This window comes from Salvelinus sp. IW2-2015, unplaced genomic scaffold (assembly GCF_002910315.2).
Source record: "Salvelinus sp. IW2-2015 unplaced genomic scaffold, ASM291031v2 Un_scaffold1927, whole genome shotgun sequence".
NCBI lineage: Eukaryota > Metazoa > Chordata > Actinopteri > Salmoniformes > Salmonidae > Salvelinus > Salvelinus sp. IW2-2015.
Genome location: NW_019943285.1, coordinates 100,972 through 126,893, shown reverse-complemented (window position 1 = coordinate 126,893; position 25,922 = coordinate 100,972). Strand labels below are relative to the sequence as shown.

At 45.0% G+C, this 25,922-nt stretch overlaps 1 protein-coding gene across 1 annotated transcript in view; it reads left to right on the top strand.

Annotated features, from left to right (window-relative positions):
* LOC112072433 (R3H domain-containing protein 2) overlaps window positions 1-25,922 on the top strand; it is a 68,281-nt gene that overhangs the window by 24,687 nt on the left and 17,672 nt on the right. Inside the window, exons 10-18 of the mRNA XM_070439798.1 lie at window positions 3,650-3,885; window positions 4,274-4,458; window positions 5,913-6,005; window positions 6,439-6,744; window positions 9,008-9,413; window positions 13,496-13,659; window positions 13,940-14,091; window positions 14,921-15,018; window positions 15,249-15,418. Of these exons, the coding sequence (XP_070295899.1) occupies window positions 3,650-3,885; window positions 4,274-4,458; window positions 5,913-6,005; window positions 6,439-6,744; window positions 9,008-9,413; window positions 13,496-13,659; window positions 13,940-14,091; window positions 14,921-15,018; window positions 15,249-15,418 (1,810 nt within the window). The remainder of the gene's footprint in view (window positions 1-3,649; window positions 3,886-4,273; window positions 4,459-5,912; window positions 6,006-6,438; window positions 6,745-9,007; window positions 9,414-13,495; window positions 13,660-13,939; window positions 14,092-14,920; window positions 15,019-15,248; window positions 15,419-25,922) is intronic.

Here is a 25,922-nt window from a genome sequence, read left to right as displayed (position 1 = left end):
TCTACTACTGTCTGTGGTGGCCTGAGGATAGATCTACTACTAGATCTACTACTACTGTCTGTGGTGGCCTGAGGATAGATCTACTACTACTGTCTGTGGTGGCCTGAGGATAGATCTACTACTACTGTCTGTGGTAGCCTGAGGATAGATCTACTACTACTGTCTGTGGTATCCTGAGGATAGATCTACTACTACTGTCTGTGGTATCCTGAGGATAGATCTACTACTACTATCTGTCCTAAAGAGAGATGCAGTAACACTACTATCACATCATTTCATTACCACGGTGAATTATTGTAATGTGTGTTTGTGTCAATTAATCCCATAAGGGACRGGTTGCCAATTGTCATTTTGACTCAAAAATAAAATGTAATTCATTCACCTTCAGATCTCTCTCTCTTTGTGTTGGTTGTGATCAGTGATTATGTTTGTACTGCAGCTGTGACACATACAAACTGAAATGTCTTTAGCCGACTGACCTCAGTAATGTTGAAAAGAGGGATTTTGGGGTTGGTTTTCAGTTCCAATAGTTGACCAGACTAGCTATTGCGTAATGATGTCTCACTGAAGTGAGACTACTGTCCCTTTGGCACTTATGTTGTCTTGTTCAATGTTGACTAAGTGCAAATCCTACATTGTGTGTGTGGAGATGAGGATTCATAGGTAATTCAGTATTCTCCTATACTCCTCTGACAATGTTTACCATGTCATATATACAGTAGAAACATATAGTTGTTATTTGCATAATTGTCTATTGAACATTATTGTATTTTGTGGGCGGGAAATGCTAATGAAATCTAAAGTGCGATTTTTTTTAGAGGAAAGTTATTGTGACAGAACATCTCCCCCTGTGTTGGATGGAGAGAGTGTTGTGTTTGAAACAGGAGAGAAAAAATGTTGTGATTTTTAAAAGTAGGATCTCTCTCTCGCTCAGCTTTGTCTGCACAGTGTGAGCGAGCTACCACTCTGCCTTTCTTTCCTTAAAATAGGCGGTGGAAGCTGGGAGACAGGGAGGCGGGAGAGATGAATAGGAAGAAGGCAGGGAGAGGGGGAGGAAGAGAGGAAGAGAGGGGGAGAGGGGGAGGAAGAGAAAAAATGAGAGCCCGGGAGAGAAAGACGCAGGGAGAACGCTTAAAATAGCTCATCCATTAATTACTGTTTCTCTGAAATATTTATCACCAACTGCCACCTTCAAACAGATTTACACCACCAATCATTTCTATCTTTTTGTCTCCTTATATCTGATATTATAAGGAGATTCCCTGGCCTGTTTTGGTTCTTTTTCAATCTTCTGTCCTAGGCTACCTCAGTCATTTCTCTGAATATCTAGAACAGAGACGTTTAGCTGACCTGGCCATTTTGTGTATCTGTGTTGTCTTTAAGTTGTATAGCTTGTTCTTAGGGGTTGGCTATTCCCATCATATAGGTACCCAGGGTGTTCTGCAGTCAGAGCACCCCACTGTAATTCACTTGAGTTGTATTTTCCCTTGTTCAAGCAAATCCAAGCATTTGTTGTCAGCATTTTAGGTGGTAAGTCTGTCACCACATTACCCTCCCAAACCTGCATTTGTCAGACATTTTGTTCAGTGCAACGCCATATCATCCATATTAGATGACGTTAGAACAAATGAAAGTAGGATATAAGCAAAGTGACAGTGAGCGACGATGCTGTAGTTTTGAAGGTAATGACAAGTTGATAGCCTCCTGGTCACTGCTAGGGACATTCTAATAACGGGGATAGGAACTTACCCAGTCTACTGCTACTGTCGCCCGGCCAACTGCTACCGTCGCTCGGCCTCCTGCTACCGTCGCTCGGCCTACTGCTACCGTCRCYCGGCCTACTGCTACCGTCSCCCGGCCTACTGCTACCGTCGCCCGGCCTACTGCTACCGTCGCCCGGCCTACTGCTACCGTCGCCCGGCCTACTGCTACCGTCGCCCGGCCTACTGCTACCGTCGCCCGGCCTACTGCTACCGTCGCCCGGCCTACTGCTACCGTCGCCCGGCCTACTGCTACCGTCGCCCGGCCTACTGCTACCGTCGCCCGGCCTACTGCTACCGTCGCCCGGCTTACTGCTACCTTCGCCCGGCTTACTGCTACTGTCACTCTGTGAAGAAAGCTGTGTGTGACTCCATAGTGACGGTATGAGGGGGGGGATGTGTGTGACTCCATAGTGACGGTATGAGGGGGGATGTGTGTGACTCCATAGTGACGGTATGAGGGGGGATGTGTGTGACTCCATAGTGACGGTATGAGGGGGATGTGTGTGACTCTATAGTGACGGTATGAGGGGGATGTGTGTGACTCTATAGTGACGGTATGAGGGGGATGTGTGACTCTATAGTGAATAGGGGATGTGTGTGTGTGTCTGTGTCCTGTGTGTGTGTGTACTCTGTGTGTGTGTTCGGTAGTGCGTGCCTCATTGCACTCTGACCAGACCACTCACGTGCATATTGATTTTTGTCCACCCACACCAGACGCTATGTGGACATGCAGTTTGAAATATCAAAATAAACTCTGAACCAAATATATTCATTATGGGGACAGGTCAAAAAGCATGAAACATTTATTGCAATTTACCTAGCTAGCTTGCTGTTGCTAGCTAATTTGTCCTATTTGGCTAGCTTGCTGTTGCTCGCTAATTTTTCTTGGAATATAAACATTGGGTTGTTATTTTACCTGAAATGCACAAGGTCCTCTACTCCGACAATTAATCCACAGATAAAATGGGAAACCGAGTTTGTTTTTCTAGTAACCTTTCCTCCTTCAGGCTTCTTCTTCTTCTGACTTTATATGGTGGTTGGCAACCAACTTTAAGGTGCATTACCACCACCAACTGGACTGGAGTGTGGACCTCAGTTCATCTTTCAATCACCCACGTGGGTATTTGCTCCTAAAAACCAATGAGGAGATGGGAGAGGCGGGACTTGCAGCGCATCAAGCGTCACAAATAGAACCAAGTTCTATTTTAGAGCCTGGCAATGCAGATGCTCGTTGACGCGCGCGACCAGTGTGGTTGCTATGATCTGAATAACATGTATGTGTCCATTCATTTTGATGCGCGCGCGGTGTGGTTAGCATATTACTCCTGGTGTCCATTGTAATGGAAAACCTCTTTATGGCTGTGTTATTTCCAGAATGGACCTGTTGTTGCCTTGTCACTCAGTCAGGATCTGTACTTTATTCAATGTACTCCTGTCTTCTTTTTCACCTTGGTGTTGATTGGATGAAACATCAGCGAATTGCATGTGTGTTTCTCTGTGATGTGGGTGGCAGTTTGGTGAATGTCCTGTACACTACAGGGGTTTGGTTGAATGCCCCATGTTCTCCCCACATGTCAGTGTTGTTCTTAACCTGATCACCTTCTGTTTCCACCTCTCTGTTCCTCTCTGTCTCTCTCTGTCTCTCTCTGTCTCTCTTTCTTTATCTCTCTCTCTCTGTCTGTCTCTCTCTCTGTCTGTCTCTTTCTCTGTCTCTTTCTCTGTCTTTCTCTGTCTCTTTCTCTGTCTTTCTCTGTCTCTTTCTCTGTCTCTCTCTGTCTCTTTCTCTCTCTCTCTCTCTCCACCTCTGTTCCTCTCTCTCTTTCTCTCCATAACACCCTTCCTCATCTTCCCCTGTTTCCCTCCCTCTCCCCTCCTCCCCTGCACAGGGGTAACCTTGAGAGCTCCAGCCGTGCGTCCAGCAGTCGTCAGAGCAGCACTGACAGTGATATGAAGTGCCTGGAACCAAGACCCTGGAGCAGCACAGACTCCGATAGTTCAAACAGGACCCTGCGGCCCCCGGTCACCAAGGCATCCAGCTTCTCTGGCATCTCCATTCTGACCAGAGGAGATAGTCTGGGCAGCAACAAGAGCTCTCAGGGCAGCTGTAGGGGCTCACGCACTGGTATGTACCAGACAGACATCCCAATGGGGATTGTATAATGAAAAACGACTCCTGTAGTTGGAAATTAAAACGTTGTGGCAATTGTGCTCTGGGCAGTTCATTCTAGTACTTGAATTTCTCAATGTGAAAATACTGATTTCAATTGAAATGGCAACACACGGACCTGTTGCAACCTAGAAGTGTTTAAGCCCTCTAGTGGCTTTAGAGGTCACTGACACAGAACAGGATGGTCAGATGAAAACAGAAGACAAACCCTTCATCTTTTTGAAAACAAATCAAAAGGGGAAAGAACCTGAAGAGAGTACAGACGAGTGCAGAAATGTTGAGGAACAAAACAATACTGTTTCTGTATTTTGACTTTTGTCTTGACTCTTGTGTTGTGTTATAGGACTCCCACTGGTGAGTCCAGACATGTGTCCCCAGCCCCCAGTCCCCCAGCCTGGCCCCTGCCCCGGGGGTCGCAGTCTGCTGCCCTGCCCCTCSCAGGTCCAGGCCCAGCCCCCCCAGACCGCCCTACTGCCCACCCCACAGCAACACCCCATGGGCAACTATAACCATAACCACATGACTCAGGTGAGAGAGAAGCTGATATCATTAATCCTTTTTTATTTAAATACCCTGATGGTTATTTAAATACACTTTCAGCTTGACTTGGCTATATTCCTGCATTTTTCCTAACCTAACATCTGTCTGCATCTCTTCCTGCTCTCCCTCTCCTCTCCTCCATCTCTCCCTCCATTCTCCCTCTCCACTGCATCCCTCCCTCCATCTCTCCATCTCCCTCCATTCTCTCTCTCCCTCCATCTCTCCCTCTCCACTGCATCTCTCCCTCCATCTCTCCCTCTCATCCATCTCTCCTTCCATCTCTCCCTCCATCTCCATCTCTCCTTCTCCCTCCATGTCTCCCTCTCCCTCCATTCTCCCGCCATCTGTCCCTCCATCTCCCGCTCCCTCCATTGCCACTTCACCCATTCCCTCCCTCCACTTCACTTTCCATCTCTCCTCTCCCCAATCTCTCCTTCCCTCATCTCACTTCTCCCCCATTCTCTCTCATCTCTCGTCCATCTCTCCATCATCTCTATCCCTCCATCGCTCTTCCCCTTTCCCTCCATCTCTTCCCTTCCTTCATCTCTCCTCTCCTCTCCTCTCCCTCTCCTCCCTCTCCTCATCTCTCCTCTCTCCTCCTCCCTCTCCTCCTTCTCCCCTCTCCCTCCATCTCTCCTCTCCCTTCACCTCCCTCTCCCTCCATCTCCTCCTCCATCTCCTCCCACTTCCCTCCCCCCTCCCTCTCTCCCTCCTCTCTCATCTCCCTCCCTCTGCTCTCCCTCCCTCTCCCATCTCTCTCTCCTCTTCCTCCTCTCCTCTCCTCTCACTCTCACCCATCTCTCCCCTCCTCATCTCTCTCCCCATCTCCTCCTGATCTTCTCTCTCCCTCATCTCTCCCTCTCCATCCATCCTCCTCCATCTCTCATGCTCCCTTCCCTCTCTCTCCATCTCTCCCTCTCCATCCTATCTCTCTCCTCCTCTCTCCCATCTTCCCTCTCCCTCCCTCCATCTCTCTCCTCCATTCTATCTGCCTCCTCTCTTTCTCTCTCTCCAATCTCCCTCATTTCCCTCCTTCTTCTCGTCCCCCTCTCTCCCTTCCCTCCATCTCCCTCCATACTCTCTCCTCCATTCTCCTCTCCCTCCTCTGTCCCTCTTCTCTCCCTCTCTCCTTTCCCCTCCCCTATCTCTCCTCTCTCTTCCCTCCATCTCTCCCTCCACTCTCCCTCCATCTCCTCCATCTCTCTCCTCCTCTCCATCTCTCCATCTCTCCTCTCTCTCCCTCCATCTCTCCCTTCCCATTCTATTCCTCTCCCTCTCCTCTCCATCTCTTCCCCTCTCTTTTTTCTCCATCTCACTCCATCTCTCCCTCCACTCCATCTTCTCCCCCATCTTCTCCCTCTCCCTCCATCTCTCCTTCTCCCTCCCTCCATCTCTCCTTCTCCCTCCATCTCTCCCTCTCCCTCCATCTCTCCCTCTGTTAGCCGGTGGGGTCTCTGCAGCCCTCTCAACCTGTGTCCTACTCTTCCTCCTGTCCCCAGGTCCTCCTGCCTGTCTCTTCCCCCCAGCAGTACATGGTACTACTACCATCCATACCTTTATAAATACAATATGTTACTGAGCCCAGTCTCTCCTCCCTCCAAGCAGTACATGTTACTGGTACCCTTCATACCTTCTCTCTCTATTTACAGTAAATATAACAACTATACAATATGGTACCAAACCTTTCATTGCTTGTGTTTCTCTCCCGGTCTATTATTGCCACTGAAGTGGCAATATGACAATCGTCATCAACTCTATATTCACACCTACTCTCTTCTATGCTTGCGTCCTTACTACTATTACAGCCTCTGGTAGTCATTATGCTGTGCAGAAGATAGAAAGATTTCATTTTTAGGGGCAAATATCTTCAAATGATATCATCATATCCAGTTTAACCTACAATCAGTTTATTGGTTACTGTRTCAAATCCACCAGTAACTGTTTGTATGAACCACTTCTCCCTCTCAGGGTGAGGAGCTGGCTCCCCACTTCARCCAGATGACTCTGAGTCGACAGAGTTCCAGCGAGGCCCCGGAGCCCCCCGCCATATACCAGACCCAGGGGCCCACTGTCCTCACCCAACACCCCCCACCCCAGGCGGGCTATATCATGGCCACCACGGCCCAGCCCCTGGCCCCTCAGTCTGGCTACCAGCCTAACACCAGACACCTCCATCATCCTCCTCCTCCTCCTCCTCCACCCCCTCCCTCCCAGACCATCATGCAGCCCCCACCACCGCCGCAGGGGTACCTGCAGCCGTCTCCCCCTCAACAGGTATGATACTGGGTTCGCAATCAATCATCAAGAGTTGTCCCAAAGTGCTTTACACTCGGTTTGAATCAATAAGGAGTAGAATTTGGATTAAAATTTCCTTTCTTCCTTTGTCATCACGAGTTAGACTGCAGGTACATATACAGCCCGGCAGCCTGAAAAGCTGAAGTGGAACATTTGGCCCAAACTTTGTTTCACAAAATTTACCAATAAATGTGAGAGAGTTTCGATTGCTGTGAAATCGCGGCGGGATTCACACAGTCGGTGGCGGTGTGACAGTATCTCTCTCCCACTCAGAGTACTGTGTGACTGGCTGTGAAGTCCTCTCTCTCTCACCTTCTCTCTCTCTCTCACCCTCTCTCTCTCTCGCCCTCCCCCTTTCTCTCTCTCTCTCTCTCTCTTTCCCTTTCTCTCTCTCTCTCTCTCTCTCTCTCTCTCTCTCTCTCACCCTCTCTCTCTTTCTCTCCTCTCTCCTCGTCACCGTCCCGCAGCCCTGTAACAAACTGCTTGAATCCATAAAAGATTAATTTAAATCCTGGAGGCGGAAACCTCCGGCATTGACCTTACACCCTGGGGGGATAGTTCCCACAAAAGGAGCTTTAGGGGGCAAGTAGGAGTTTGGCAAATAGCTCCACTGCTGTCTCTTGTTGGCTTTGTGATGTAGCTAGTGGCAGTGTGTTCAGCACTTTGTGAGGTAAACAAGTGGCAGGTGCGTTCAGCACTTTGCTGAGTGTAACCATAGTGGCAGTGTGTTCAGCACTTTGTGAGTAACAAGTGGCCAGTGTGTTCAGCCTTTGTGAGGTAGCTGAGTGGCAGTGTGTTCAGCACTTTGTGAGGTAGCTAGTGGCAGTGTGTTCAGCACTTTGTGAGGTAACTAGTGGCAGTGTGTTCAGCACTTTGTGAGGTAGCGGTTGTAGATATGTGGTAGTGGAGTAGGGTCCTGAGGGCACACAATGTGTTGTGAAATCTGTAATGAATGTATTGTAACTGCCTTCATTTTGCTAGACCCCAGGAAGAGTAGCTGTTGCCTTGGCAGGAACTAATGGGCATCCATAATAAATATAAATGCTACCTTTGAACTAGAGGTCGACCGATTAATCGGAATGGCCGATTAATTAGGGCCGATTTCAAGTTTTCATAACAATCGGGAAATCGGTATTTTTGGGCGCCGTTTAAAAAAATAAAAATAAAGAATTATACCTTTATTTAACTAGGCAAGTCAGTTAAGAACACATTCTTATTTTCAATGACGGCCTAGGAACGGTGGGTTAACTGCCTTGTTCAGGGAAAGAACGACAGATTTTCACCTTGTCAGCTCGGGGGATCCAATCTTGCAACCTTACWGTTAACTAGTCCAACGCTATTACAACCTGCCTGCCTCTCGTTGCACTCCACAAGGAGACCGCCTGTTACGCGAATGCAGTAAGCCAAGGTAAGTTGCTAGCTAGCATTAAACTTATCTTATAAAAAACAATCAATCATTACCACTAGTTAACTACACATGGTTGATGATATTACTAGATATTATCTAGCGTGTCCTGCGTTGCATATAATCTGACTGAGCATACAAGTATCTAAGTATCTGACTGARCGGTGGTAGGCAGAAGCAGGCGCGTAACCATTCATTCAAACAGCACTTTCGTGCGTTTTGCCAGCAGCTCTTCGTTGTGCGTCAAGCATTGCGTTGTTTATGACTTCAAGCCTATCAACTCCCGAGATGAGGCTGGTGTAACCGAAGTGAAATGGCTAGCTAGTTAGCGAGCTAATAGCGTTTCAAACGTCACTCGCTCTGAGCCTTCTAGTAGTTGTTCCCCTTGCTCTGCATGGGTAACGCTGCTTCGATGGTGGTTGTTGTCATTGTGTTGCTGGTTCGAGCCCAGTGAGGAGCGAGGAGAGGGAYGGAAGCTATACTGTTACACTTGCAATACTRAAGAACATCCAATAGTCAAAGGTTAATGAAATACAAATGGTATAGAGGGAAATAGTCCTATAATTCCTATAATAACTACAACCTAAAACTTCTTACCTGGGAATATTGAAGACTCATGTTAAAAGGAACCACCAGCTTTCATATGTTCTCATGTTCTGAGCAAGGGACTGAAATATCGGCGTTGAAAATACATAATCGGTCGACCTCTACTTTGAACTTCCATCAACCTCTAAGAGCTGATTTCTAGTTTGTGCCCTTATTATTAATGCACCTTGGTTGGTTCTTATTGTACTACCGATGAACTGACTGTATTTCTCCCTCCCTCTGCTCCTCCAGATATCTTACCCCAGCACAGGGCAGCAGTACCCCAKCCCTGGGCAACAGTACCCCAGCCCTGGGCAACAGTACCCCAGCCCTGGGCAGCAGTACCCCAGCCCTGGGCAGCAGTACCCCAGCACAGGGCAACAGTACCTCAGCCCTGGGCAACAGTACCCCAGCCCTGGGCAACAGTACCCCAGCCCTGGGCAACAGTACCCCAGCCCTGGGCAACAGTACCCCAGCACAGGGCAACAGTACCCCAGCACAGGGCAACAGTACCCCAGCCCTGGGCAGCAGTACCCCAGCACAGGGCAACAGTACCCCAGCCCAGGGCAGCAGTACCGGCCTGGACCCATGTCTCACCAGGTGTCCTACCCTGCCCAGCCCATGCCCCAGCCCATGGCTCAGCCCACACAGCAGTCTGGTCAGTACCACTAAAGTACCATCTTTCTCAATTAAAGATTAGTCTGTCTGTGTTTTTAAAGTGTTGTACAGTTTTATACTGAACAAAAATATACAGTACTCAGACCCCTTGACTTTTTCCCACATTTTGTTACTTTACAGCCTTATTCTAAAATTGATTAAATAAAACAATTTCCTCAGCAATCTACACACAATACCCCATAATGACAAATCAAAARCAGAAATACCTTATTTACATAAGTATTCAGACCCTTTGCTATGGGATTTGAAATTGAGCTCAGGTGCATCATATTTCCTTTGATCATCCTTCTGATGTTTCTACAACTTGATTGGAGTCCACCTGTGGTAAATTGAATTGATTGGACATGATTTGGAAAGGCACACACCTGTCTATATAAAGGTCCCACAGTTGATAGTGCACCTCAGAGCAAAAAAACAAGCCATGAGGTCGAAGGGATTGTCCGTAGAGYTCTGATACAGGATTGTGTCGAGGYACAGATCTGAGGAAGGCTACCAAAACATTTCTGCGGCATTGAAGGTCCCCAAGAACACAGTGGCCTCCATCATTCTTAAATGGAAGAAGTTTGGAACCACCAAGACTCTTCCTAGAGCTGGCCGCCCGGCCAACTGAGTAATCGGGAGAGAAGGGCCTTGGTGAGGGAGGTGACCAAGAACCCGATGGTCACTCTGACTGAGCTCTAGAGTCCCTCTGTGGAGATGGGAGAACCTTCCAGAAGGAAAACCATCTCTGTAGCACTCGACAATCAGGCCTTTATGGTAAAGTGGCCAGACGGAAGCCACTCCTCAGTAAAAGGCACTTGACAGCCTGCTTGGAGTTTGCCAAAAGGCACCTAAAGACTCTCAGACCATGAAAAACAAGATTCTCTGGTCTGATGAAACCAAGATTGAACTCTTTGTCCTGAATGCCACGCGTCATGTCTGGAGGAAACCTGGCACCATTCCTACGGTGAAGCATGGTGGTGGCAGCATCATGCTGTGTGGAGCATTTTCAGCAGCAGGGACTGGGAGACTAGCCTGGATCGAGAAAAAGATGAAGGGAGCCAATTACCTGAGAGATCCTTGATGAAAACCTGCTCCAGAGCGCTCAGGACCTCAGACTGGGGTGAAGGTTCACCTTCCAACAGGACAAGGACCCTAAGCACACAGCCAAGACAACGCAGGAGTGGCTTTGGGATAAGTCTCTGAATGTCCTTGAGTGGCCCAGCCAGAGCCYGGMCTTGAACCCRATYWAACATCTCTGGAGAGAMCTGAAAATAGCTGTGCAGCGACGCTCCCCATCCAACCCGACAGAGCTTGAGAGGATCTACAGAGAACAATGGGAGAAACTCCCCAAATACAGGTGTGCCAAGCTTGTATCCTCATACCCAAGAAGACTCGAGGCTGTAATCGTTGCCAAAGGTGMTTCAACAAAGTACTGAGTAAAGGGTCTGAATACTTATGTAAATGTGATATTTCAGTTTTTCTTTTTCATAAATTTGCAAAAATTTCTTTACTTTTTTTGCTTTGTCTTTATGGGGTATTGTGTGTGTAGGTTGATGAGGGAAAAAAAACATCAACTTAATACATTTCAGAATAAGGCTGTAACCTAACAAAATGTGGAAGAAAGTCAAGGGGTCTGAGTACAATCTGTAAATGAAAYATGTGAAGTGTTGGTTTCATGAGCTGAAATGAAAGACTCCAGAAATGTTCCGTACRCTGACCTTCATATAAGGAACTGGCTTGCATACTTTCAGGAYGTAATTATGTTGGAGAAATCCACTGCCCTATGAATAAAACAAGTCCTAGCACTCTGGAAATATGGAAAGTGGGGTGGGGGGTGTGTATGTATATTTGGAATGGGTGGGAGGGGATGTACGTTTTTTTTTTTTTATGGGGAAATTTTATTTTTATGATTGTATTGCCCTTGTGATCCAATAAAAAAACTATTTTTTTCCCCTGTACACAAAAAAAATACATTCTGATATATTTTGCACATATGTTTACTTCCCTTTTTAGTGAGTATTTCCCCTTTGCCAAGATAATCCATCCGCCTGACAGGTGTGGCATTTCAATAATCTGATTTAAACAGCATGATCATTACACAGGTTCACCTTGTGCTGGGACAATGAAAGGCCACTCTAAAATGTGCAGTTTTGTCGCACAACACAACGTCTCAAGTTTTGAGGGAGCATGCAATTGGCATGCTGACTGCTGGAATGTCCACCAGAGCTGTTGCCAGAGAATATAATGTTAATTTTTCTTCCATAAGCTGCTGAATTTGTSACTACGTCCAGCCGGCCAACTGAGAAAAGCTCACTAACAGGGATTTAAACCAATTTGTACACATCATTTGAGAGAAATAAGCTTTTTGTGYATKTGGAATATTTCTGGAGTCTTTTATTTCAGCTCTTGAAGCATGGGACSRACACTTTACATGTTGCGTTTATATTTAGGTTGGTTGTGATTACATCTGACCACATCCGTGTTCATACAACACCAATTTTTGATAAAACTTCTGACATCTACTTGGATGGGGCTACACGATACACTCCCTGCATCTCGTAACTGTCCGTTCAGCCATTTTTCTTTTTTTTTAACCAAATACCAGGTTATAAACATTATTATTTCATTTTTTTWATGTATTGGACATGCTATTGACCAAAGCCAACTCAATTTCTGCACTTCATGTTAAAATGAGGTTACACTCAGTTGCGTCAGAATCTGACTAAGCAGGACCGGTGCAAGCCAGGACTACTGCACACTGTATTTCACTGTGTATATTTGCTGAATAAACATTTATCAACAGTGTGTTGTGTTTCGAGTACAGAGACCTTCAAGGCATAGAGGCACCGAAGTGCTGATTACCTGATTTGGCAACTGTGTACGGTAGCCGTTCACTCACCCAGTCAACATGATCAGACCCTTGCTGTGTCAACAGAAACAACGCCAACAGTGCTCTAAAATAACACAAGGATCAAGGTTAGCTAAATACTGGTTCCCAGGAATAAATGGCTATTTTAGTCACCACATTGTGTAGTTGGGGACAGAAGTACTGATGCAATGAGTCCTAAAAAGTTACCTTGATTATAGTCGGAATGACCCTGAGCATCCAGGCGGCGACAAGCCTACCCCCTGCCGGACAGTCATGTTCTGCTTCCCAGATAGGCCCATGGTCTTCCATGACTTTATGTTCCTTTCTTTCTAGACAGCCTGTGTTAACATGAAATTTAAATAATTTTTTATTGATACGTCCCTACATGCATCATTTAAATAGTGTATCTTAGTGTATAGTGTATTCTGTAGTTATTAGCTTGCTGTATGTGGATTTGTGTAAATTCTGCATCTGTATATCCTGTTTATCGCCTGTCTGTATGTGGATTTGTGTAAATTCTGCATCTGTATATCCTGTTTATCGCCTGTCTGTATATCCTGTTTATCGCCTGTCTGTATGTGGAATTTGTGAAATTCTGCTTCTGTATATCCTGTTTATCGCCTGTCTTGTATATCCTGTTTATCGCCTGTCTGTATATCCGTTTTATCGCCTGTCTGTATATCCTGTTTATCGGCCTGTCTGTATATCCTGTTTATCGCCTGTTTGTATATTCCTGTTTATCGCCTGTCTGTATATCCTGTTTATCACCTGTCTTTATCCTGTTTATCGCCTGTCTGTATATCCTTGTTTATCGCCTGTCTGTATATCCTGTTTATCGCCTGTCTGTATATCCTGTTTATCGCCTGTCTGTATATCCTGTTTATCGCCTGTCTGTATATCCTGTTTAATCGCCTGTCTGTATATCCTTTTTATCGCCTGTCTTGTATTCCTGTTTATCGCCTGTCTGTATATCCTGTCAAATTCCTGTTCATTCAAATGTATTTGGAGTAAAATGTGATTCTTACATGTGACTTGCGTGTCACCAGTAGGACCAGGGTTGATGGAAATGCAGCATACCCAGAATACACCACACACACACCACACCACACACACACCACACACACACACACACACACACACACACACACACACACACACACACACACACACACGCACACCTGTGTTACCATGACCATGTCCTACATAACCAGCAGCTCTCCAGACCATGATGCCCAGCCAGCAGCCCCAGTACCAGGGAATGATAGGAGTACCCCAGCAGCCCCAGAACCAGGCTCTCCTCACCTCCCAGGGGCAGGGCATGCATGGACAGGTGACGGCCATGATGGTCCAGTACCCACAGATGCCCTCATATCAGGTACAGTTAAGTGTGTGTGTGTGTGTGTGTGTGTGTGTGTGTGTGTGTGTGTGTTAATGTGATTGCTACATCTTGTATGCATTTGGGAGTTTCTCAAGGCTCAGTTCTCGGACCACAACTATTCTTATGTAAAAGTAACTAGTGGGATATAACTGGTGTGATCCGAACCCGGGTCTCTCGCTCGGGGAAACCAGGCAATTGGACCAAGAGGATATTCCCTCTTGGGCAGAGGGTGGCAATTCACCTTGGCTACGTGTTCATGTGTCTTGGCTCCCAGCAGGTCCCTGTGGCCAGTGACTCTCAACAGATGATCCAGCACCAGCAGTACCAGCAGCAGGTCATGGTGCCAGTCAGCCAGTCTCTACAGACTGTCCAGGGGCCCATGCCCGTATACTACAGCGTCATCACCCCCACACAACAGAACAGCACAAGGTAGATACATAAAAAAAAAGTGAACAGATGAACAGATGAACAGATGCTGAAGTGCTGGATATTGTATAGGGAAGAACTCCACTAGCCAACGTATTGCCTCAGCAGACCTGTTGAGCTACAACCCAGATAACTTGTTCTAGATAAGTGTCACTTCTAATCTCACTTCTGGAATAACAATAATAAAGTATGCTTTAAAACAAACAAACAAGCATTACAGAGGAAATGGTCTAAACTCCAGAGGCAGACTGATAGTCTGAATCCGTTCCTCCCTGAATGAAGTTGAATGTAACTCTCTCTGTAACAAGTTCTCCTGCTGACCGCCTGGCTAAGCAATAATTGTAAGACACTCTGGGGAAACTGAGCTGTAAATGAAGTCATTAAAAACTATTGAATAGGATAGAAAATCACCTGACTGGAATCAATAACCAACCTATTATTATATAACAACCTATTTAAACACTTGAATCTTTATTTTCTTTGACACATTGCTTCCACACGCTCACTAAACAAAATATGAGCGTTGTAAGTGAAGCCTAGCAGCTTGTTGATGTGATATGCCTAACGTCTGTGGATGACTGCCAAGTGCTTACAGTGCGTGTGTCTGTGTGTTTCTCTTTGTCTCTGTGTGTGGCTCTGTGTGTGTGTTTCTCTGTGTGTGTGTGTTTCTCTGTGTGTGTGTGTYTCTCTGTGTGTGTGTCTCTCTGTGTGTGTGTGTTTCTCTGTGTGTGTGTCTCTCTGTGTCTCTCTGTGTGTATGTCTCTGTGTCTCTCTGTGTGTATGTCTCTGTCTGTGTCTGTGTGTGTGTGTTTCTCTGTGTGTGTCTCTCCAGTCCATCAGTAGGGTACCTGCAGCCCAGCTCAGAGCAGTACCAGATGAACCCGTCTACTTCTCCCTGCAACCCTCCACAGATGCAGCAGCAATATTCAGGTGAGAGTTCATCTGGTCTGCGATGAACCAGAAGGAAGGCCACACAGGTGTATTCTGACTTTGTTGAATATGCCAATCAGGTGAGAGTTCATCTGTTTCCGAGCTCTAACTTTATCGATTAGGTTTGGTCAACAACGTTGGCCCTATGTTGTAGCCCTTATGACGAAGGGTTCACTTTAAAAGTGTAACCTTTTCCCTACAATGGTTTAACTTTGTGTGTGGTGCTACAGGGGTGGCTCCCCCACAGCCTGGGGTGATGGTCATGCAGCTTAGTGTCCCCAACGGACCCCAGCCTACCCACAACCCTCCTCTGGTACAGTGGAACCCCTGCAAATACTACAGCCTAGAGCAGAGACCCAGTAAGCCTGGAGACCTCTACAAATCTGACAACACACAGCAGGTACTATATACAGCATATATACAGCACTACTATAATACTACCATACAGTACTGTACTGTAGTGTTAGTAATTCCAGTAGTGACTGTACACAGTATCTGTTGTAGTTACTTGTATGGTAGTAAATTACTAGTAAGTAATGCTGTATTAAGTAGATACTTGTTGTAAGAAGTACTGTATGGTAGTATTATAATGTAGTGCTGTATAGGCAGTAGTGCTGTATATAGTACCACTGTTGTAAGTAACTGTATGGTTAAGCTATTATAGTTAATAGCTGATATATTGATATCTGTTGTTAGTACTGTAGGTAGTAATTTATGTAGTGCTGTATATAGTACCTTGTTGCAGTATGTATGGTAGTATATAGTAGTATGTATGGTAGTATTATAGGTAGTACTAGTAGTGGTAGTATAATTTAAGCAGTGCTGTTATAGAATGATGTTGTATGCTGTATGTAGTAGATTATTAGGGAGTGCTATATATATTAACTGGGTGTTGCAAGTACTGTAATGGTTAGTAGATTATAGGCAGTGCTGTAATGGTAGATTATTAGTGGTGAGTATTTTAGTATGGTGTGTATATAGTATCTGTTGTACTAACTTGGTGATGGTAGTATTATAGGTGAGTAACTGTATGGTAGTATTTTAGTAGTGCTGTATATAGTATTGTAGGTGTATCACTGTTGGTAGTGATTATAGTAGTACCGTTACTGGTAGTATTATAGTAGTGGTATTAGTCTTGAATGTAGTTGCTGTGTACTATAGTACTTGTTGTAGTACTGGTGATGGTTAGTACTTATAGTTATGTTGCTTGTGTGGTATTATCTGTTGTAGTACTGTAGTGGGTAGTATTTTAGTAGTGCTGTCATATATATATGGTGTAAGTACTGGTGTTTAGTAGTTCACTAGTAGTACCTATGTATGTAATTATAGGTGTGCTGTATATAGTATCGTAGTGATGTTAGTACTTGTAACCTGTTGTAGTACTGGTATATGGTAGTATTTAGTAGTGTGATGTGTCTGTGTAGTGTACGTATTAGTTTTATATGGTGTGTAAAGTATATGGTGTAGTACTGTGTGGTAGTATTAATAGTAGTACTTAGATGACGATTTGTACGATAGAGGATATTGAATATCAGGGGAAAAATTTAGGAATTTATAGTAAGACTTGTACTATGTGAATTAGGATATAGTAGTGCTGTTATAGTAAGTGTGCATGCCGATGTAAGTACTAGAGACGCCTCCAGTAGGATCAGGTGGACTTTTGGAACCGTTAGGGTGCTCGTCTCAGATTGATAAGTCATGATATTGCTATGTCCTTGTAAGTGCCTGTATGGGATAGTCCAGTTATACTTAGGTATGTATTGTTTTCAGATCACGCTTAACCATGGGGTAGATGACGTCTGCATGATGTATGTACATTTTGACTACATAGAGATCACGAGGCATCTTTCATTCCAAAGTGATACGTCAAGTAGTCGAATCGCTTGAATAGGCAGTACTCGCCTCAGTCCTGTCAGATGCAGTGTAGTTCTTACTCAAGACCATGGTCTAGTAGGCTGCTAAATCGGTGCGCGTAGTCGCTTTGCTCCAGATGCATGAGTAGCGTTTGGCTCGTGTGATTTGCTCAGTAATCGACGTCAGGTATGGTCAGAGTCAATAGTTGAGCTGTGTGCTATGATTTCTGCTATTGATATCCTCAGGCATGGTATGAAGTACAGCACAAGTACCGTGTGAGCTTGTACAGTATCAATGTAATGTTAGCTTAGACTACAGGATCAAGTCCGTAGTGATTGCTGTTATGATGTGACAGATCGTTGGCTTGCTCGACTAACAGCTATGCTAAATTGCGATATATTATCCTTAAAATTCAGATGATGCTGGAGTGTGGATTTGTAAGAGCTTAAATAAGTATTCAAACTCGAGGCGATGTATATTAAGATCCTTGGAGGATGTCATAGTATTGTAAGAATTGTCCTAAAGTTATTTGACTATAATCGTTAGTTTGATTGGGCGTCTGGATCTGCTCACATTGGAGGTCCTTACAGGTGAACATGTACATGGTAAGTGGGTCATACAGAAGACTTAATTATAGCTGACGGGTCTGTCAGTGTGCCATGAATATCGTCAGATGTCACGTGGATTTCCAAGCGCACACGGGCCGGTAACTTCCAGAAGTGATAGCAGTTGTGGCGGAAATCTGAATCTAGCATGCCCCCCTCATAGATTGCTATTCTTTGGCAGAGATCCATCGGTTGCGCACGGTAAGCGCGGTCTGACATCCAGATCAGGAAGGTTGCGTGTTCAAATCCGTCCGTGGTCAGAATTTTGATGTGTGCAATCTCCTCGCCTGCTTATTACGAGCGATTCAATGAATCAGCCACAAGTACATGTGGCTATTACAGTTCAATGTTGCTAAACCAGCGACCTGATATGCCGGGGTGTGCGCTCACCTTACGCATAGTATGTCGACAGACAGGTTCTACACAAAAGCTCTATGGACACTCGATATGTCCTATATTGTGAAAAGTTAACTTATGTATGCATGTGTAGATGTGAACAGACTACATTAGGATACTGTAAGAGAACTAGCAGGACATGAGAGGTTGTCTCAAACTGGGTTCGAGATTAGACAATCTCAAAGTACTACATAGGATAAGAGTTACGTGTTATTGGCTAGAAATATCGCTATTAGATGAACTTCACCTGATTCGGCATATTCAACAAAGTCAGAATAGCACCTGTGTGGCCGTGTTCCCTACTCTGAGGTAACTTTCATGAAAGTGACAGAGAATTCAGAGAGTATTAGGACAACTGCTCATCGCTTGCATAATGAGATGTGTAGGTGGGGATACATTGACAAGAAGCCGCGAACAGGTACTTTGGAAGAAGTGCCCTTGGTATCGCAGTGGCAAGGATAGTAGAAGCGTCGTGTTATCGATCCTCGTACTACTCCGCTCTGAGACCTTGGAGGTCTGCAGGCCACAGGCTCTGCCATGATAACTGTTTGTGACATATCACCGCGTAACCCTGGGGGGAGCAGAGTTGCATCGTTCCAGAACTTGATCATATCACAGCGTAGAGACACACCACATGCGACCATTGTCTCTCACACAAGATACCAGAGACAGTATCCAAACGGAAAGACAGATGAGATGACACACTCAGGGGACATTACCACACAGAGAGACACCGATAGATAGAGCCACTTCTTCACAAGACTGCACGTGAGCAGAAGAAACACGGCTACACAGACCAAGAGAGACACGCGATCTGACCCCGAATCCACACAGAGAGACGCAAACACACGCGTCTCGCAGAGATAGTTAGCAAGCACATCACATGAGAACACGTCGGGATCAGGCTCACAGGACCTGATTTTGGTATTGCTCGATGTGAGGATCACAAAAGAGAAACACACAGACACACGCACTGTAAGCACTTGGCAGTCATCCAAGACGTTAGGCATATCACATCAACAAGCTGCTAGGTCTTCACTTACAACGCTCATATTTTGTTAGTGAGCGTGTGGAAGCAATGTGTCAAAGAAAATAAAGATTCAAAGTGTTTAAATAGGTTGTTATATAATAATAGGTTGGTTTATTGATTCCAGTCAGGTGATTTTCTATCCTATTCAATAGTTTTTAATGACTTCATTTACAGCTCAGTTTCCTTACAATTATTGCTTAGCCAGCGGTCAGCAGGAGAACTTGTTACAGAGAGAGATTCACTTCAACTCTCATTCAGGAGGAACGATTCAGACTATCAGTCTGCCTCTGGAGTTTAGACCATTTCCTCTGTATGCTTGTTTGTTTGTTTTAAAGCATACTTTATTATTGTTATTCCAGAAGTGAGATTAGAAGTGAACACTTATCTAGAACAAGTTTTATCTGGGTGTGGCTCAGACAGAAGGTCTGCTGAGGCAATACGTTGGCTAGTGGAGTTCTTCCCTATACAATATCCAGCAACTTCAGCATCTGTTCATCTGTTCATCTGTTCACTTTTTTTTTTATGTATCTACTTGTGGCTGTTCTGTTGTGTGGGGGTGATGACGCTGTAGTATACGGGCATGGGCCCCTGGACAGTCTGTAGAGACTGGCTGACTGGCACCATGACCTGCTGCTGTACTTGCCTGGTGCTGGATCATCTGTTGAGAGTCACTGGCCACAGGGACTGCTGGGAGCCAAGACACATGAACACGTAGCCAAGGTGAATTGCCACCCCTCTGCCCAAGAGGATATTTCCTCTTGGTCAATTGCCTGGTTTCCCCGAGCGAGAGACCCGGGTTCGGATCACACAGTTTATATCCACTAGTTTACTTTTACATAAGAATAGTTGGTCCGAGAACTGAGCCTTGAGAAACTCCCAATGCATACAAGATGTGCAATCACATTAACAACACTATCACACACACACACACACACACAACTTAACTGTACCTGATATGAGGCGCATCTGTGGGTACTGGACCATCATGGCCGTCACCTGTCATGCATGCCCTGCCCCTGGGAGGTGAGGAGAGCCTGGTTCTGGGGCTGCTGGGTCTCCTATCATTCCCTGGTCTGGGGTGCTGGCTGGGCATCATGGTCTGGAGAGCTGCTGGTTATGTAGGACATGGTCATGGTAACACAGGTTGTGCGTGTGTGTGGTGTGTGTGTGTGTGTGTGTGTGTGTGTGTGTGTGTTGTGTGTGTGTGGTGTGTGTGTGTGGTATTCTGGGTATGCTGCATTTCCATCAACCCTGGTCCTACTGGTGACACGCAGTCACATGTAAGAATCACATTTATACTCCAAATACATTTGATGACAGTGAATTTGCAGGATATTACAGACAGGCGATAAACGGATATTACCAGACGGCGATAAACAGGATATACAGACAGGCGATAAACAGGATATAGCAGGCAAACAGGACAGAAATAAAAGGATATACAGCAGGCGATAAATCAGGATATACAGACAGGGAACAGATAACAACAGGCATATACAGACAGGCGATAAACAACAGAGAGATACTAACAGACAGGTGATAAACAGGATATACACGACAGGCGATAAACAGGAGATATACAAACAGGCGATAAACAGGATATACAGACAGGCGATAAACAGGATATATCAGACAGGCGATAAACAGGATATACAGACAGGCGTAAAACAGGATATACAAGACAGGCGATAAACAGGATATACAGAATGCAGAATTTACACAAATTCCAATATCAGACAGCGATATAACAGGATATACAGACAGGCGATAAACAGTATATAGACAGGCGATAAACAGGATATACAGATGGCGAATTATACACAAATCCACATACAGACAGGCGATAAAACAGATATACAGATGCAGAATTTACACAATCCACATACAGCAAGCTATACTACAGAATACACTATACACTAAGATACACTATTTAAATGATGGCATGTAGGACGTATAATAAAAATTATTTTAATTTCATGTTAACACAGGCTGTCTAGAAAGAAAGGAACATAAAGTCATGGAAGACCATGGGCTATCTGGGAAGCAGAACATGACTGTCCGGCAGGGGTAGGCTTGTCGCCGCCTGGATGCTCAGGGTGCATTCCGACTATATCAAGGTAAATTTTTTAGGACTCATTGCATCAGTACTTCTGTCCCAACTACATACAATGTGGTGACTAAAATAGCCATTTATTCCTGGGAACCAGTATTTAGCTAACCTTGATCCCTTGTGTTATTTTAGAGCAACTGTTGGCGTTGTTTCTTGGTTGACACAAGCAAGGGTCTGATCATGTTGACTGGTGAGTGAACGGCTACCGTACACAGTTGCCAAATCAGGTAATCAGACTTCGGTGCCTCTATGCCTTGAAGGTCTCTGTACTCGAAACACACACACTGTTGATAAATGTTTATTCAGCAAATATACACAGTGAAATACAGTGTGCAGTAGTCCTGGCTTGCACCGGTCCTGCTTGTCAGATTCTGACGCAACTGAGTGTAACCTCATTTTAACATGAAGTGCAAGAATTGAGTGCTTTGGTCAATAGCATGTCCAATAAAATAAAAAAATGAAATAATAATGTTTATAACCTGGTAATTTTGGTTAAAAAAAAAGAAAAAATGGCTGAACGGACAGTTACGAGATGCAGGGAGTGTATTCGTGTAGCCCATCCAAGTAGATGTCAGAAGTTTTATCAAAAATTGGTGTTGTATGAACAGGATGTGGTCAGATGTAATCACACCAACCTAATATAAACGCAACATGTAAAGTGTTGTCCCATGCTTCAAGAGCTGATAAAAGACTCCAGAAATATTCCACATGCACAAAAAGCTTATTTCTCTCAATGATGTGTACAAATTGGTTTAAATCCTGTTAGTGAGCTTTTCTCAGTTGGCCGGCTGGACGTAGTCACAAATTCAGCAGCTTATGGAAGAAAAATAACATTCTAATTCTCTGGCAACAGCTCTGGTGGACATTCCAGAAGTCTCAGCATGCCAATTGCATGCTCCCTCCAAAACTTGAGACGTTGTGTTGTGCGACAAAACTGCACATTTTAGGTGGCCTTTCATTGTCCCAGCACAAGGTGAATGTGTACTGGAATCATGCTGTTTAAATCAGATTATTGAAATGCCACACTGTCAGGCGGATGGATTATCTTGGCAAAGGGGAAATACTCAACTAAAAAGGGAAGTAAACATATGTGCAAAATATATCAGATTTTTTTTTTGTGTACAGGGGAAAAAAAATAGTTTTTTTTTATTGGATCACAAGGGCAATACAATCATAAAAATAAATTTCCCCATAAAAAAAAAAACGTACATCCCTCCCACCATTCCAAAATATACATACACACCCCCACCACCCACTTTCCATATTTCCAGAGTGCTAGGACTTGTTTTATTCATAGGGCAGTGGATTTCTCAACATAATTACATCCTGAAAGTTATGCAAGCCAGTTCCTTTATGTAAGGTCAGGTACGGAACATTTCTGGAGTCTTTCATTTCAGCTCATGAAACCAACACTTCACATTTTCATTTACAGATTGTACTCAGACCCTTTGACTTTCTTCCACATTTTGTTAGGTTACAGCCTTATTCTGAAATGTATTAAGTTGATGTTTTTTTCCCTCATACACCTACACACACAATACCCATAAAGCCAAGCAAAAAAAGTAAGAATTTTTGCAATTTATGAAAAGAGAAAAACTGAAATATCACATTTACATAAGTATTCAGACCTTTACTCAGTACTTTGTTGAAGCACCTTTGGCAACGATTACAGCTCGAGTCTTCTGGGTTATGAGGATAAGCTTGGCACACTTATTGGTGGGGAGTTTCTCCCATTGTTCTCTGTAGATCCTCTCAAGCTCTGTCGGGTTGGATGGGGAGCGTCGCTGCACAGCTATTTTCAGGTCTCTCCAGAGATGTTGATGGTTCAAGCCGGCTCTGGCTGGGCCACTCAAGACATTCAGAGACTTTCACTCCAAAGCCACATCCTGCGTTGTCTTTGGCTGTGTGCTTAGGGTCCTTGTCCTGTTGGAAGGTGAACCTTCACCCCAGTCTGAGGTCCTGAGCGCTCTGGAGCAGGTTTTCATCACAGGATCTCTCAGGTAATTGGCTCCCTTCATCTTTTTTCTCGATCCAGGCTAGTCTCCCAGTCCCTGCTGCTGAAAATGCTCCACACAGCATGATGCTGACCAACCATGCTTCACCGTAGGAATGGTGCCAGGTTTCCTCCAGACTGACGCGTGCATTCAGGACAAAGAGTTCAATCTTGGTTTCATCAGACCGAGAAATCTTGTTTTTCATGGTCTGAGAGTCTTTAGGTGCCTTTGGCAAGACTCCAAGCAGGCTGTCAAGTGCCTTTTACTGAGGAGTGGCTTCCGTCTGGCCACTTAACCATAAAGGCCTGATTGTCGAGTGCTACAGAGATGGTTTTTCCTTCTGGAAGGTTCTCCATCTCCACAGAGGAACTCTAGAGCTCAGTCAGAGTGACCATCGGTTTCTTGGTCACCTCCCTCACCAAGGCCCTTTCTCTCCCGATTCTCGTTGGCTGCGCCAGCTCTAGGAAGAGTCTTGGTGGTTCCAACTTCTTCCATTTAAGAATGATGGAGGCCACTGTGTTCTTGGGACCTCAATGCCGCAGAAATGTTTTGGTAGCCTTCCTCAGATCTGTCTCGACACAATCTGTATCAGACTCTAGGACAATCCCTTCGACCTCATGGCCTTGTTTTTTTGCTCTGAGGTGCACTATCAACTGTGGGACCTTTATATAGACAGGTGTGTGCCTTTCAATCATGTCCAATCAATTCAATTTACCACAGTGGACTCCAATCAAGTTGTAGAAACATCAGAAGGATGATCAAGAAATATGATGCACCTGAGCTCAATTTCAAAATCCCATAGCAAAGGGTCTGAATACTTATGTAAATAAGGTATTTTCTGTTTTTGATTTTGTCATTATGGGTATTGTGTGTAGATTGCTGAGGAAATTGTTTTATTTAATCAATTTTAGAAATAGGCTGTAAAGTAACAAAATGTGGGAAAAAGTCAAGGGGTCTGAGTCTGTATATTTTTGTTCAGTATAAAACTGTACAAACACTTTAAAAACACAGACAGACTAATCTTATTGAGAAAGATGTACTTTGTGTACTTTTGACCAGCTGCTGTGTGGGCTGAGCCATGGGCTGGGGCATGGGCCTGGGCAGGGTAGGACACCTGGTGAGACATGGGTCCAGGCCGGTACTGCTGCCGCTGGGCTGGGTACTGTTGCCCTGTGCTGGGGTACTGCTGCCCAGGGCTTGGGTACTGTTGCCCTGTGCTGGGGTATGTGCCCTGTGCTGGGTCTGTTGCCGGTGCTGGGGTACTGTTTGCCCAGGGCTGGGGTACTGTTGCCCAGGGTGGGGTACTGTGCCCAGGCTGAGGTACTGTTGCCCTGTGCTGGGGTACTGCTGCCCAGGGCTGGGGTACTGCTTGCCCAGGGCTGGGGTACTGTTGCCCAGGGCTGGGGTTACTGTTGCCCAGGGTGGGGTACTGCTGCCTGTGCTGGGGTAAAGATTATTGGAGGAGCAGAGGGAGGGAGAAATACAGTCAGTTCATCGGTAGTACAATAAGAACCAACCAAGGTGCATTAATAATAAGGGCACAAACTAGAAATCAGCTTAGAGTTGATGAAGTTCAAAGTAGAGGTCGGCGATTAAGTGTATTTTCAAGGGGGGGGGGGGGGGGGGGGGGGGCGCTTGATATTTCAGTCCCTTGCTCAGAACATGAGAACATAATGAAAGCTGGTGTTCCTTTTAACATGAGTCTTCAATATTTTCCCAAGGTAACGAATTGTCTAGTTGTAGTTATTATAGAATTAATAGGAACTATTTCCTCTATACCATTTGTATTCATTAACTCTTTGACTATTGGTATATGTTTTCAAGTATTGCCAAGTGTAACAGTATAAGTTCCTTCCTCTCCTCGCTCCTCACTGGGCTCGGAACGCAGCAAACACAATGAAACAACCCCATCGAAAGCAGCGTTTACCCTGCAGAGCAAGGGAACAACTCTAGAAGGCTCACGGAGCGAGTGGATCGTTTGAAACGCTATAGCATCGCTAACGTAGCTAAGCCATTTCACTCCGGTTAACACCAGCCTCATCTCGGGAGTTGATAGGCTTGAAGTCATACAACAACGCAATGGCTTGACGCCAAACGAAGAGCGCTTGGCAAAAACGCACGAAAGTGCTGTTGAATGAAATGGATTACTGCGAGGGCCTTGCTTCTGCCTACCGACCCGTCTCAGTCAGATACTTAGCATACTGTATGCTCAGTCAGATTATATATGCAACGCAGGAACGCTAGATAATATCTATTAATATCATCAACCATGTGTAGTTTTGAACTAGTGGTATGATTGATTGTTTCTTATAAGATAAGTTTAATGCTTACTAGCAACTTAACCCTGGCTTACTGCCATTCGCGTAAAGGCGGTCTCCTGTGGAGTGCAAACGAGAGGCAGGCAGGTTGTTAAATAGCGTTGGACTAGTTAACAAGTAAGGTTGCAAGATTGGATCCCCCGAGCTGACAAGGTGAAAATCTGTCGTTCTTATCCCTTTAACAAGGCCATAACCCACCTTCCTAGGCCGTCATTGAAAATAAAGATTGTGTTCTTAATCTGACTTGCCTAGTTTAATAAAGGTATAATTTTATTTATTTTTTTAACGGCGCCCCCCAAAAATCCCGATTTCCGATTAGTTTATGAAAAACTTGAATCGCCTTAATTAATGCGGCCATTCCCGATTAATCGGTTGACACCTCTAGTTCAAAGGTAGCATTATATTTATTATGGATGCCCATCTAGTTCCTGCCCAAGGCAAGCTTATGGGCTTCCTGGGTCCTAGCAAAATGAAGGCAGTTAAAACATTCATTACAATTTCACAACACATTGTGTGCCCTCAAGGACCCTACTCCACTACCACATACTACAACGCTACCTCACAAAGTGCTGAACAACTGCACTAGTTCCATCACAA